The sequence below is a fragment of the Oncorhynchus mykiss genome, chromosome 21 (assembly GCF_013265735.2).
Source record: "Oncorhynchus mykiss isolate Arlee chromosome 21, USDA_OmykA_1.1, whole genome shotgun sequence".
Lineage (NCBI taxonomy): Eukaryota > Metazoa > Chordata > Actinopteri > Salmoniformes > Salmonidae > Oncorhynchus > Oncorhynchus mykiss.
Window position 1 is genome coordinate 33,156,690 of NC_048585.1, and position 13,295 is coordinate 33,169,984.

A 13,295-nucleotide genomic window follows, 5' to 3' on the forward strand; every position below is an offset into this window, starting at 1 on the left:
GTGAGTACTACATACGCACACACACACGCACACACACACTCTTTACATGGTATTTATTCTCTTTCCTCTGTGTGTGTGTGTGTGTAGGATTGGTGGCACGGGAGGCTGGTCGTCTAAGGGATGTGAGCTGCTGAACAGGAACAACACACACATCAGCTGTCAGTGTGACCACATGAGCAGCTTCGCTGTGCTTATGGACATCTCCAAGAGAGAGGTAGGCTCATAGAGATACACTGTACATAACTCTAAATATTGTTGTCATTATATTGCTATGGGCAGGGTGGGTAGTTAATGTCCTCTCACTCTTTGCTGCTATCGAGTTTGATTATGATCTTTATTTGAGCTAGTTCTATAACAATGTAATACACGTCTCTCCCTTCCCCTCTCCCCAGCATGGTGACGTGTTACCCCTAAAAATTGTGACCTACACCACGGTGTCAGCCTCCCTGGTAGCCCTGCTCCTCACCTTCATCCTGCTGGCTCTACTCAGGAAGCTACGCTCTAACCTCCACAGCATCCACAGGAACCTGGTGGCCGCACTCTTCTTCTCCGAGCTCGTCTTCCTCATCGGCATCAACCAGACTGACAACCCGGTGAGAAACAATTAACCTATGACCCCTGACCTCTTACTCTGACTTCTACGACCCTAGCCCCGATGAATCGACCAGGCTGACAACCTGGTGAGGTAAACGGAACTAAGGAAGCCTAATTGTGACCTCTAATCTCTGACCGATCAACCAGACTGAAACCCCAGTGACTGAAAACTAAGGAACCCTGACCTCTAAACTCCTGAAAATGACATTGACCATGCTTTAGCAGGGATGGTTTGGAATGTTTAGTATTTGTGACTATCTAGATATGATTCTTAAGCTTAAGTGCCCCTGTTCTCTCTGCTTAGAGCACAGGTGTGCTTTCCATTGTATTCACAGTGCTGAGAAAAGAGTCAAGCTCTACAACATCACTATGGAAAGTCTTAGTGTCTGTCTGCCTGCACGCGTTTCTCTTTTTGTCCAAAATCATGTTGCAATGTTTAAAAAACACACTCACAACCCACGTTCATTATATGCACACACAAACACACCTCCCCAGTCCCTCCACATACACACCTCCCCAGTCCCCCCACATACACACCTCCCCAGTCCCCCCACATACACACTCCTCTCCAACAATTACAGTATTTGTCCTATTCCTGTAGTGAGGTGGATTTTCAGGTAGGATAAGGGATAAAGCAGGGATTTCTGTTTCAGGTTCACTCCAGTTAGCGGTTTCTGGTAAGTAGCTGATATTTGTTTGCCTGTAGCCATTCAGGTACTGGTGCTGACAGGAGCTTAGAGGGATCGGTCCTACCTGAGAGTTTGTCTTTGTCTGCTCGATTTTTTTGTTGTTGTTTGGATTATACATCTGATGCTTCACTAATAGTGTTCGAGCTAAGGAATTAACTGTACTGGATGGGACTAACCATTTTTTTGTTGTCTAAAAATAGATTTTCTATTTAAGGCACTCTGAGATGCCGATACTGTGTATTCACATAGCATGTGATTCCTTTAACTTGTAAGTGCAGTATAAAGGTTTGCCTAAAAGCAAGTAATCTAATAGTGTATTTTGACATATATGCAATTTACTCTGAAATGCGCACACACACACACACACACACACACACAGACACACTAATAGGCCTGATGTCCCTCCGGGCCTGTGATAATAGAGACATGCTGTTACTGGTGCCTGACTGTTTGAGCCTCAGGGCAGTAGACCCTGTCACAGACAGACATACAGGTCTGAGTCTGTCTCCATAGACTGTTACTGTTCAAATTCAAATCAACTTCTTTGATATCATGAGCTTTACAGAAACCCAGCCTAAAAACCTCAAAGAGCAAGCAATGCAGAGGCAAAAGCACAATGGCTAGGCAAAACTCCCTAGAAGGCAGGAACCTACAAAGAAACCTAGAGAGGAACCAGGCTCCGAATGCTGGCCATTCCTCTTCTGGTTGTGCTGTTGCAGCAGTAGTAACGATTGACACTTACTCACTGACTCACCCTCTTGTTTTTCTGAAGTTAGAAGCCTAGCCGTGTGTGTTTGTGTTTGTGTGTCAGTGCGCTGGAATGCTGTCACCAGTCACAGCCCTGAGCCGTCTTCTGTTTGATTGATGACCCTCAGCTCCGTGATCTAGCTCTAGTCCTCTCCCTCCTCTACCTGCTGGGGGATTCCCAAGAACACTGCATTCTTCCTGGAACAAGGCATGGGGGGAGATAAAGAAAAGTAGAGCGAGATGGAGGCAGGGAGAGAGAGAGAGACCCACTCAGGGCTAGACAGAGTGTACAAAACATTGTGAGCACCTGCTCTTTCCATGACATAGACTGACCAGGTGAAAGCTATGATCCCTTTATTGATGTCACTCGTTAAATCCACTTCAAATCAGTGTAGATCAAGAGGCGGAAACAGGTTAAAGAAGGACTTTTAATCCTTGAGACAATTGAGACATGGATGGTGTATGTGTGCCGTTCAGAGAGCGAATGGGCAAGACGAAGCTTTATTAAGGTGGTGTTCTTGATGCTTTTGTACCCTCAGTGTAGTGTGGCCAGTGCTGAAGAATGTAACCTGGATTAGTGGTTCTCAATGTGATTGAAATGGATGTCCCTGGAGACCTCTGACCTTGTCCCTCCACGACTCTCTGTCTGTAGTTTGTGTGTACGGTGATCGCCATCCTGCTCCACTACTTCTACATGTGTACGTTTGCCTGGATGTTTGTGGAGGGCCTCCACATCTACCGCATGCTGACGGAGGTCCGGAACATCAACCACGGTCACATGAGGTTCTACTACGCCATGGGCTGGGGCATACCTGCAATCATCACAGGTGAGGACACACACACACACACACACACACACTTACTTAAACTCAGTCACCCCAATCCCAGGTAAACAAACCTAGTCACATCTATGAGTCAGAAGCCATCTTGTCTGTATTCTGGCGTACTTGTTGATCCCTGTGGGAAACCTGGAGGAGAGAGAGGGAGAAAGAGAGAGAGCAAGAGCAGTAGGAAAAGCCAGATAATGTGAGGGAAAGCGCCGAGAGAGAGAGAGGGAGAGACATCCTGAAGTCTCTGTCCAGTAGTAGTCTCCAGTGCTATATGTCTCCTCCTGTACTGAAGACTTCCTCTAGTTGATTAGACCGGTGTCTGCTGATGCCAGTCGGCCCATAATGCTATATCACCTTCCACCCTGGCACACGCACAAAGCCTGGGGAGAGAATAAGACGCTAACCCAGCCCAGCTCTTCTCTTCTCTCGTGGATAATACCGGTAGATCTGCTTACACCGTTGTGCACTAGAGTGAGGTGTTTTATGAAGCCTCTGTGTGTATCTATGGATTTGAATGAAGGAAGAAAGCCTGTACACAGTATACACTGTTCCCACGTGGTTTGCTTGACCTGCAACTTCATTTGTGGACGAACCATGCACAAGCGTTCTAGACTTTTCTCTGCTATTCTCTTCTCCCGTCAATAATAGCCCAATTCATCTACTTGCATAGTTTATTTTGTGGAGGTTTCTAATAGATGCCTCTGATTTATTTTTCTCTGCATTTGAATGAAGAAAGAATTCCTGCACAGTGCAAATGTATTATTGGCCCAGTACAGGTGATGCTCGTACTTTACAGTAGGCCTGTAGCTAACACAGTGTTGATGTGTTTCTCTGGTTCTCCCCTCCTCAGGTCTGGCAGTGGGTCTTGACCCTCAGGGCTATGGGAACCCAGACTTCTGCTGGCTCTCTGTCCACGACACCCTCATCTGGAGCTTCGCAGGACCCATCTCTGTAGTCGTCCTGGTGAGTGCCTGAGATAAATGGTGCCTTTTTTAAACATGTAATAGTGATAGATTTTTACTTACTGGTTTTTACTTTACTTACACGGTTCTTTTCAATGTCACATTCTTCTTTTTATTTCTTTGCTCTTTCTTCTCTCCTTGCCCCTTCTGTTTCTTTTTGTTCTTCCTTTGCTCTCTCTCTCTCTCTCTCTCTCTCTCTCTCTCTCTCTCTCATTCCTTAGTGAATGCCATGCCTGAGCCCTCTCTCCCCCATTGATTTGCAGTTTAAGGTCTTGAGTGTATCTGTTGACTGTAAGTGGATTACCCTGTTGTCTGCCATGGTACTAATGCTTGTCTCTATCTCTCTCAGGTCAACATTGTCATCTTTGTACTGGCAGCTAAGGCATCTTGTGGACGCAGGCAGAGGTCCTTCGAGAAGTCTGGAGCCATGTAATTATTTTTACACACGCAGGCACACACCCTTGAGATTAAGAACATCAAAGGCCATTCTCTACATTCCATTGTTAAGCTACACCTATGTTACATTAACCATCTATTAGTAGGACTTATGTGTGTGTCTCCTATGTTACATTAACCATCTATTAGTAGGACTTACGTGTGTGTCTGTGGATGCGCGACTGTGTGGGTGTGCATCCATGCGTGTATGTATGAGTGCGTGTGTGTGTGTGTGTGTGTTATAATCCAAGTTTCTCCCTCTACCTACATAGTCCTGCTCTGAGGACAGCCTTCCTCCTCCTATTGCTCATCAGCGCCACCTGGCTGTTGGGCCTCATGGCAGTCAACAGTGATGTCATGACCTTCCACTACCTGTTCGCCATCTTCAGTTGTCTGCAGGTGAGGGGTCAGGGACAGGGCTCAGGGTTAAAGGTCACGGGTCAGGCTGTACGACTCTAGAGGTTAAAACTCTCAGCCTTACTGTACACCAGCCGTTACAAAATCCATTCTCTTCATTAGGCCAGGGCCTACATCCATAAAGCTTGTCAGAGTAGGCATACTTATCTTCGATCAGTTTTGCCTTTTAGATCGTAATGAATAAGATTATATCGCCGGGGGGAGACCTGGTCCTAGATCAGCACTCGTACTCCGAGACAATTTACGAATGCAGGCCCTGGCCTAATATCAGTGAAGAGAATGGATTTTTGAAAAAGGCTTTCACTGACCCTCTCTCTCTCTGTCTCTCTCTGTCTCCTTATAGGGCATCTTCATCTTCTTCTTCCATGTAATCTTTAATAAAGAAGTGAGGAAGAATCTGAAGAATGTCTTTACTGGGAAGAAGGCTTTACCGGATGAGTCCAGCACTACCAGAGCATCTCTACTGACTGTGAGTATACACATGGATAAACCCACACAAGGGGATGAACAGATGTCTTTACTGTCTGGTACTGACTGGGTTCTTTCTCCACACCCCCCTCCCCCTCTCCTCCTCTCTCCCTCCCTCCTTCCAACCAATCCCCCCTCGTCCCTCCCTCCAGCGGTCTCTGAACTGTAACAACACGTACACTGAGGACGGTCCTCTGTACAGGTCAGCCATTGGGGAGTCCACTGTTTCTCTGGAGAGTGCCGTCAGGTCAGCCAAAAGCCACAGCAGCTACCTCGCTTACACACTCAGGTAACATGGTGGCTGCCGCATGGCTATGGCAATGGCATAACTGTCTGTCCTGTCTCAGTCTGGATCTCTCTTTTTTTCTCTGTTACTCTTTTGATCTCTGAGCCATATCTCTCTCTCCACACTAACCCCAGTTACAGCCTCCACAGCATCTCTGAGCCCTCTCTCTCTCTCTCTCCACACTAACCCCAGCTACAGCCTCCACAGCATCTCTGAGCCCTCTCTCTCTCTCTCTCTCTCTCTCTCCACACTAACCCCAGTTACAGCCTCCACAGCATCTCTGAGCCCTCTCTCTCTCTCCACACTAACCCCAGCTACAGCCTCCACAGCATCTCTGAGCCATCTCTCTCTATCTATCTCTGTTTTTTCGTGACTGTTTTTCTACCTTTCTACAAATATTATTTCACACGCATGCAGGCAAAGCATGGCTCAGCTTAACACAGCAGTGTGTCAACGACAAGCACACATACACACACACTTACACAGGTCAACTAGGGCTAGGCCCAGTGGGTGGGGAGTGTCTGGCTGGAGGAGGGAGGTATATACAGTAACTGGTAGAATATTTCAGACACACACAGCTGGCAGTTCGGCTTGTCGGGGCTGGAGCCTAGATAAGTCTTAGATCAGAAAGCATCAGACAGGTTAGCTACAATACAGTATTGCTGTCGGCCCTCTGGCTAATGTCTCAAAAGGTATTACTCTTACAATATGTTCAGGGAAAAAGAGACAAAATGGGGGGGATCCACTTCATCCATTGCCCAGGTGAAGTTAGTCATCATGGCCTCCCGAGTGGCGCAGCGGGCATCGTAATGCTAGAGGTGTTACTATAGACCCGGGTTCGATCCCAGGCTGTGTTGCAGCCAGCCGCAACCGGGAAACCCATGAGGCAGTGCACTATTGGCCCAGCGCCGTCCTAGTTAGAGGAGGGTTTGGCCGGCCGGGATTCCCTTGTCCCATCAGGCTCTAGCAACTCCTTGTGGCGGGCCGGACTTCAGTTGCCAGTTGTACGGTGTTTCCTCCGACACATTGGTGCGGCTGGCTTTCGGTTTCAGCGAGCAGTGTGGCTTGGCAGGGTCGTGTTTCGTAGGACCGTTGGCTCTCGACCATCGCCTCTCCGGAGTCCGTACGGGAGTTGCAACGATGGGACAAGACTGTAACTACCAATCGGATATCACCGGAAAAAGGGGTGAAAAGTCAAAAAATAAAATAAAAAAATAAGAAAAGGAAGTTCGTTATCAGTTCTTCCGCTGCTCTACAGTAAGTCCAAAGGCTCCAATGTGATTCCATCTAGACGTGTAACTAACCTCAGTTTGGCCTGCTCTCTGATGTAGGGGTGACTCTGGTCAGAAGCCCAGTGTGTCGTCGGCCACAGCGAAAGCAGGACACACTGACCTGGACGGATCTCTGTTCCACAGGAACGGCACGAAAGGAGGAGACGGTAAGCTGCATCATGATCCGATTCAAACTCCCATCAAGCTGTCCTTTTTCATGAAAGGGTTGATGGAGATGGGGTGCAGTCCTCACAGCAGTGAGCTGTGTGTGCATAATGTGTTCATGTGTTGCTCTTTCTCTCTTTTTGTCTTTTGGTCTGCCTCTTTCTCTCTCTCTCTCAGACTCGGACTCGGATAGTGAGTTGTCTGTAGATGAGCACAGCTCGTCCTATGCCTCGTCTCACTCTTCCGACAGCGAAGATGATGACATGGACATCAAGCCCAAGTGGAACAACGAGAGACAGCCTCTACACAGCACACCTAAAGGGACCAGCATTGCAACCAAAGGTAGCCATCCATTTCCAATCCAAAACACCCCTCAACGGTACCTATCAAAACATCCATGGTCTCGCTGCTCAGAAAGCACTGTAGCTTTTTATTGATTCTTAATGACTCACTGATAACGGTACATACGTCTGAGAATACATTATAACTGGATTATAGTGCATTATACCTGCAGACTTTACCATAAGTAAAGTGTTATCGACATATTTAGTATTGTACTGTGGTATGGTAGTACTACCTACAACCACAGTACTGATTGGCTCATATTTCTTCTTCCTCTGACCCTAGTGGAAGCAGTGTCCAATCACGTGAAGCCTTACTGGCCCAAGGAGGCGACAACAGCCAGTGACAGCGAGGATCCTGGGGGTGCAGAACGGCTGAGGGTGGAGACCAAGGTGAACGTGGAGCTGCACCAGGAGAACAAACTCAACCATGTAGGAGAGAGAGGAGAGACACCGCAGGACAGGGAGACCCCCACTAGGGAGAATGGACCTCCCAGTCTACCCTCCAATGGACCCTCCAATGGACCTCCAAGCCTACCCAACAGCACCCATCAACCGGAGCCGAAGAAGGGTGAGATATGTAGACATTCCTCATTTTGTTTATTTGGTTTGTTGGTTTGGTTTGTTTGTTTGTTTGTGTTTGTTTGTTTGTTCATTCAATCATTCATCCAAGCATACAATATATTGGCCCTGTAACTGGGTCTTTATCCATTTGTGAAAGTTTTTTTTATTACACCTTAAACAAATCTAAAGTGACTCTGTATTCTTCTTCCCATCTCAGGCATCCTGAAGAACAAGATCACGTACCCTCCTCCCTTGACCGACAAGAACATGAAGAACCGACTGAGAGAGAAGCTGAGTGACTACAACCCTCCCACCATCTCTTCCTCCATCCCTCCACCCATCATCCCTCTGTCCAAGACCCCCTCTGTGGCCTCCAACGACGGGGTACACCCCGTATCTGTGGGCAAGAGCAACAGTGTAGTCATCAAGCCGCCGATTGCCCCACGGCCACAATTACCACAGAACGGGGGCGTGGCTATGAGCATGAAGGCGACAACGACCAACGGAGGCAACGAATCAGACTCAGAGTGGGTAGTCGCGTGATGATGTCATAGTGTAATTGTTGTGTGTGGTGTTTTTCAATAGGGCAGAGAATGCAGCGCAACTCAGCATGAAGTGATGTATGAATCCTTTTAGCCTAAATAGTGAATGAGTGGATTTTTTTAAATGTCAGATTGCATCTGAATGGTATTTCATTATAGACACGTTAATGACATGCATCTGTTGATCATGGAGTCTATTGATGCTGACTTGCATGTGTTAGGTGAAGTTATCACATAAGGAGGACATATGTCGCTGTTGCACATGTCTATGTGTACTGTATGAATGAAAGTTCCCATCCCACATATGAATGTTGCACGTGGTTGTTTAGTGGTTAGCCTGCATCCCCTACCTCCACACATCTAACCCAGCATGTCTCCCCTCCCTCTATCCTTCCCTCCCCTCCCTCTATCCTTCCCTCCCTCCCTCCATTCCTTTTTCTCTTCCGGAACAGCGGCAGTAATGAAACTTCAATCTGACCCTGCAGGAAAACCAGAGTCTCTCTGCCCTTATGAGAGGAGAAAAGATGATCTCTCACTGAAGGGGAGGAGGAGGAGGAGAATAAAGGAACAAGAGGAGAAAGGACAATGAAAGGAAAAGAGAGGAGAAAACAAGAGAGCAATGGCGAAAAGAGAGGCGAGAAAGGGATAGGTATAATTAAAAAGAGAGAAGGTATCACACCCATGTGCAACGGAGAGGTGACCTCTCATCCTTCACCTCTCACCCTCTTAATCTCGTAAGGAGAGCAGTATTACTGCAGAGCCACGCCTGCCGGACTAAAGTAAAGGCAAGAAAAGGGAATGTATGTGTCAGACTAAACCAAGTAAAGGATGGGGTCCTACTTACTGGACTAATGGAACCTCTTGTGCCAAACCACATTTTTGAAATCCTTGAAGACTCCACCCCCCCAGAATGAGTGACTCACATTGGTCGATCAGAGACTCTTAAGAGCCTCAGGACTGATACAGATATGGATGTATGACCACTGCGTGCCGGTACAGTCAGAGGTAATCCAGAGAAAGACTTCTAAGACTACAAATCCTATGGGAGAAACTCAGGAGAAACTCAAGAGACTTACCAAGTGCCCTGTTCCTCCAAGCGAATCATAGAAAGAGGAGCATAGCCTTTCACCCAATGCTTTTAGAGTGTAATTAATATGTAGATATTTCAACAACAAAAAATTCTATATTTTGTATTTGAACTGTGTCATCATGGATGAGACAAAACGACATATTTGTAAATTGAAAAGAAAATGCTTTTGTAAACACAACAATTGTAGAAATCCTTTCTCATTGTGGAGAAATCACACTCTGTTATAGGACATGCTCTTCTGTGGCTCAGACTAGCAAACCTGTGCCTTATCATTGTGCAAACCATGCCCCCCCCCCCCCCCCCCCCCCCCAAAAAAAAAAAAATGTAACACAGATCAGCAGCACACACCCATTATTCTGCTTACCAAAGTAGATCAAGAACCACTGCAGTACATATACGGTATGGAGTCTCTAATGTCAAGCTAACCACTACACAAGTAATGCCTATCATGTGATCGGCACTGTACAAAATGTCTTCTTTTTTTTGTATGATCAAAGACACTGGAATCGTTTTGTAACACATGTATATTTATTTTTATGGTTTCAAGACACTGGAAAAATTGATTGTAACTGTAAAATTAAAGATGACACGTTTAATTTTTTTTATGCCTTGTCCGAATTCTGACATCCCAACCACACGTTATGAAAAGTTTATATAATACCCTTAAGGAGGGAGATAAAACTGAAATGAGCTGTGAACGAGGTAAGGGAGGAAAGAAAAGAGATGTACTTTGAATGGTATTTTTCCTTAAAAGGTAGTGTAGCTATGTCTTAAATGACTCCCTGTATATCCTTACACTGGCCAAGGAATGTAATGTCTCTTTACACTCCTTGAGACTGTCCTGTGCTGTGCCAGGCACAACTGGGAGTTTGTGTGTGTGTGTGTGTGTCTGGCTGGCTGATGGACTGTCTGACTTGCCTGCTGTGGGGTCCAAAGTCCAGACAGTGACTGAGGTCCAGGGCTAATCCTTTATGAAACAATGGTGCCTACCGGTCCTGCTGTCTGTCTGCCTGTCTGTCTGTCTGTTCCAGTGTGGTTCCAGGGTAGCGTATGTTCACATACCAGAATAGTCACACATGAAACAGAACAGTTAACCCCAGACATCACACACACCCTACAGAACATGCTCACTGTACCAGGCAGACACCCTGAGAGACAGCCACAAACTCTCACACAGGTTTCATTATCCACATGACAGGGGCAAACGTGAGTGTGTAATAGAAGGCACATTTTTGAAGTGCGTTGAGTTTTTCTTGACACCCCGATAAAGAGTTTAGGTATTTTATCACACTTTCTTAGTCGTTCTTCAACAAATGGCTCCGTAAGTTCACGGAAAAGGTGACCTGGGGTTTAAGCGATAAGTATTGATGATGACAATGAGGATGAACAGGAATGTTTCCTGACATATTCACAAAGAATAGAATAGGAGTTCTGATCTTGGATCCGTTTTGTCATGAAATGGGTTATATTAATTTTTATTTTACCAGGTAAGTTGACTGAGAACACTCTCATTTACAGCAATGACCAGGGAATAGTTACAGGGGAAAGAAGATGAATTAGGAGGAGCTGGGGATGATTAGGTGGCCATGATGGTATGAGGGCCAGATTGGGAATTTAGCCAGGACACCAGGGTTAACACCCCTACTCTTATGATAAGTGCCATGGGATCTTTAGTGACCACAGAGAGTCAGGACACCTGTTTAACATCCCAACCGAAAGGCAGCACCCTACACAGGGAAATGTCCCCAGTCACTGAACTGGGGCATTTGGGATATTGTAAAACATTTTGACCAGAGGAAAGAGTGCCTCCTAGTAGGGTTGGTCCCTGGACGGCCAACACCACTTCCAGCAGAATCTGTTCTCCCATCCAGGGACCGACCAGGACCAACCCTACTTAGCTTCAGAGGTTGGGGAGGACCTGAGCCTAGACAAGCACTCCTGCTCGGAGATGCTTTATGAATACGGGCCCCGACCCCCCCAAAAAATGGTTTCTAGTTAATCTAGACTTTAATTATGACCCAGAGTTATTCCTTACCAGGTTATGAGGTCAGGGAAAACCCCTGTAAACAAACACTATATAGCCTAGAAATATGGTTTAAACTATAATTGTGATATCATAGATGGTCAGTGTTTGCATCCATAGCTCTGTCTATGAATTTGAGTGGTTACATTTCTCTAGCCCCATTTTTACCGAAACGGGCGGGGAAACCCTTGTTATTGTTTCAATTACTGTTATTGTTTCAATTACTGTTATTGTTTCAATTGCTGATTGCCACTTTAAAGTAAAGCCACATGATTTATTAAACTTTTGACATCACACAATCTCCTCATGTACATTATAACCTACCTAAAAAGCAGGCAGGATTATCCACCTCTCAGACCCGAATTCCAAGGTAAGCCTCTCGCCCTTTTCAGATTTGGGTATTTCAGCTCCAGCGTGACGCATCTCCTTCGCATAGAGTTGATCAGGCTGTTGATTCTGGCCTGTGGAATGTTGTCCCACTTCCTCTTAAATAGCTGTGTGCGAAGTTGCTGGATATTGGCGGGAACACGCTGTCCTATGTCGATCCAGAGCATCTCAAACAGCTCAATGGGTGGTATGCAGGCCATGGAAGAACTGGGTCATATTCAGCTTCCAGGAATTGTGTACAGATCCATCTGGTCTCCAGTGCGTCTCCTCGGGCCGGGGTACATGGCACCAGCCCTACGCATGGTGTCCCCGGTTAGCCAGCACAGCCCAGTGCGGGCTATTCCACCTTGCCGCACTGGCCTGGCTACGGGGAGCATTCAGCCAGGTAAGGTTGGGCAGGCTCGGTGCTCAAGACCTCCAGTGCACCTTCATGGTCCGGTCTATCCGGTGCCACCTCCACGCACCAGCCATCTGGTGGCAGCCCCCCGCACCAGGCTGTCTCTCCGTCCCCTCCCTACAGGTGCTCCCATCTGTCCTGAGCTGCCAGAGTCGCCCGTGTGTCCTGAGCTGCCCGAGTCGCCCGTCTGTCCTGAGCTGCCAGAGTCACCCGTCTGTCCTGAGCTGCCAGAGTTGTCCGTCTGTCCGGAGCTGCCAGAGTCGCCCGTCAGTCAAGAGCTGCCAGAGTCGCCCGTCAGTCAGGAGCTGCCAGAGCCGTCCGTCAGCCAGGAGCTGCCAGAGCCGTCCGTCAGCCAGGAGCGGGCAGAGCCGTCTGTCAGCCAGGAGCGGGCAGAGCCGTCCGTCAGCCAGGAGCGGGCAGAGCCGTCCGTCAGCCAGGAGCTGCCAGAGCCGTCTGTCAGCCAGGAGCGGGCAGAGCCGTCCGTCAGCCAGGAGCTGCCGGAATCGCCCGTCACTCCGGTGCTGCCCGAAGTCGTCCTTCAATCCGGCCCCGCCGGAGTCTCCCGCCTGTCAGGTGCTGCCGGAATCTCCTGTCCATTCGGGACCCATTGCTAGGGTCCCCAGTCCGAGGTCGGCGGCGAGGGTCGCAGCTCGAAAGAGGCCACGGAGGCGGTTGAGGAGGCGGACAAAGACTATGGTGGAATGGGGTCCACATCCCGCGCCAGAGCCACCACCGCGGACAGACACCCACCCAGAACCTCCCCTACAGGTTCAGGTTTTGCGGACGGAGTCCGCACCTTTGGGGGGCCGATTATGGCCGATTACATTGCAATCCAAGAGGAAACTGCGTGGCAGGCTGACCACCTGTTACGTGAGTGCAGCATCAAAAGGACCTTGCGGCTGCAATGAGCCAAGGTAAGTTGCTAGCTAGCATTAAACGTATCTTATAAAAAACAATCAATCTTCACATAATCACTAATTAACTACACAGGGTTGATGATATTACTAGGTTAACTAGCTTGTCCTGCGTTGCATATAATCAATGCTGTGCCTGTTAATTTATCAGCCTTTGTCAACTTTGCCAAACG

General features: G+C 47.6%; 1 protein-coding gene across 5 annotated transcripts in view; it reads left to right on the forward strand.

Moving 5' to 3' along the window:
* LOC110501067 (cadherin EGF LAG seven-pass G-type receptor 1) overlaps window positions 1–10,002 on the forward strand; it is a 112,632-nt gene extending 102,630 nt beyond the window's left edge. For 2 of the 5 annotated variants that reach the window (XM_036957692.1, XM_036957695.1), the window contains 13 exons: window positions 88–214; window positions 393–593; window positions 2,683–2,857; window positions 3,711–3,823; window positions 4,172–4,251; window positions 4,530–4,656; window positions 5,018–5,143; window positions 5,295–5,431; window positions 6,760–6,866; window positions 7,042–7,206; window positions 7,492–7,776; window positions 7,987–8,296; window positions 8,797–10,002. In XM_036957692.1, coding sequence (XP_036813587.1) covers window positions 88–214; window positions 393–593; window positions 2,683–2,857; window positions 3,711–3,823; window positions 4,172–4,251; window positions 4,530–4,656; window positions 5,018–5,143; window positions 5,295–5,431; window positions 6,760–6,866; window positions 7,042–7,206; window positions 7,492–7,776; window positions 7,987–8,296; window positions 8,797–8,824 — 1,981 coding nt within the window. In that variant the 3' untranslated portion in view covers window positions 8,825–10,002. Of the gene's footprint in view, window positions 1–87; window positions 215–392; window positions 594–2,682; window positions 2,858–3,710; window positions 3,824–4,171; window positions 4,252–4,529; window positions 4,657–5,017; window positions 5,144–5,294; window positions 5,432–6,759; window positions 6,867–7,041; window positions 7,207–7,491; window positions 7,777–7,986; window positions 8,297–8,763 lie in introns of all 5 variants that reach the window. The other 3 variants (XM_036957694.1, XM_036957696.1, XM_036957693.1) reach the window with 3 other exon arrangements.
* The last annotated feature ends 3,293 nt before the right edge of the window (window positions 10,003–13,295 follow it).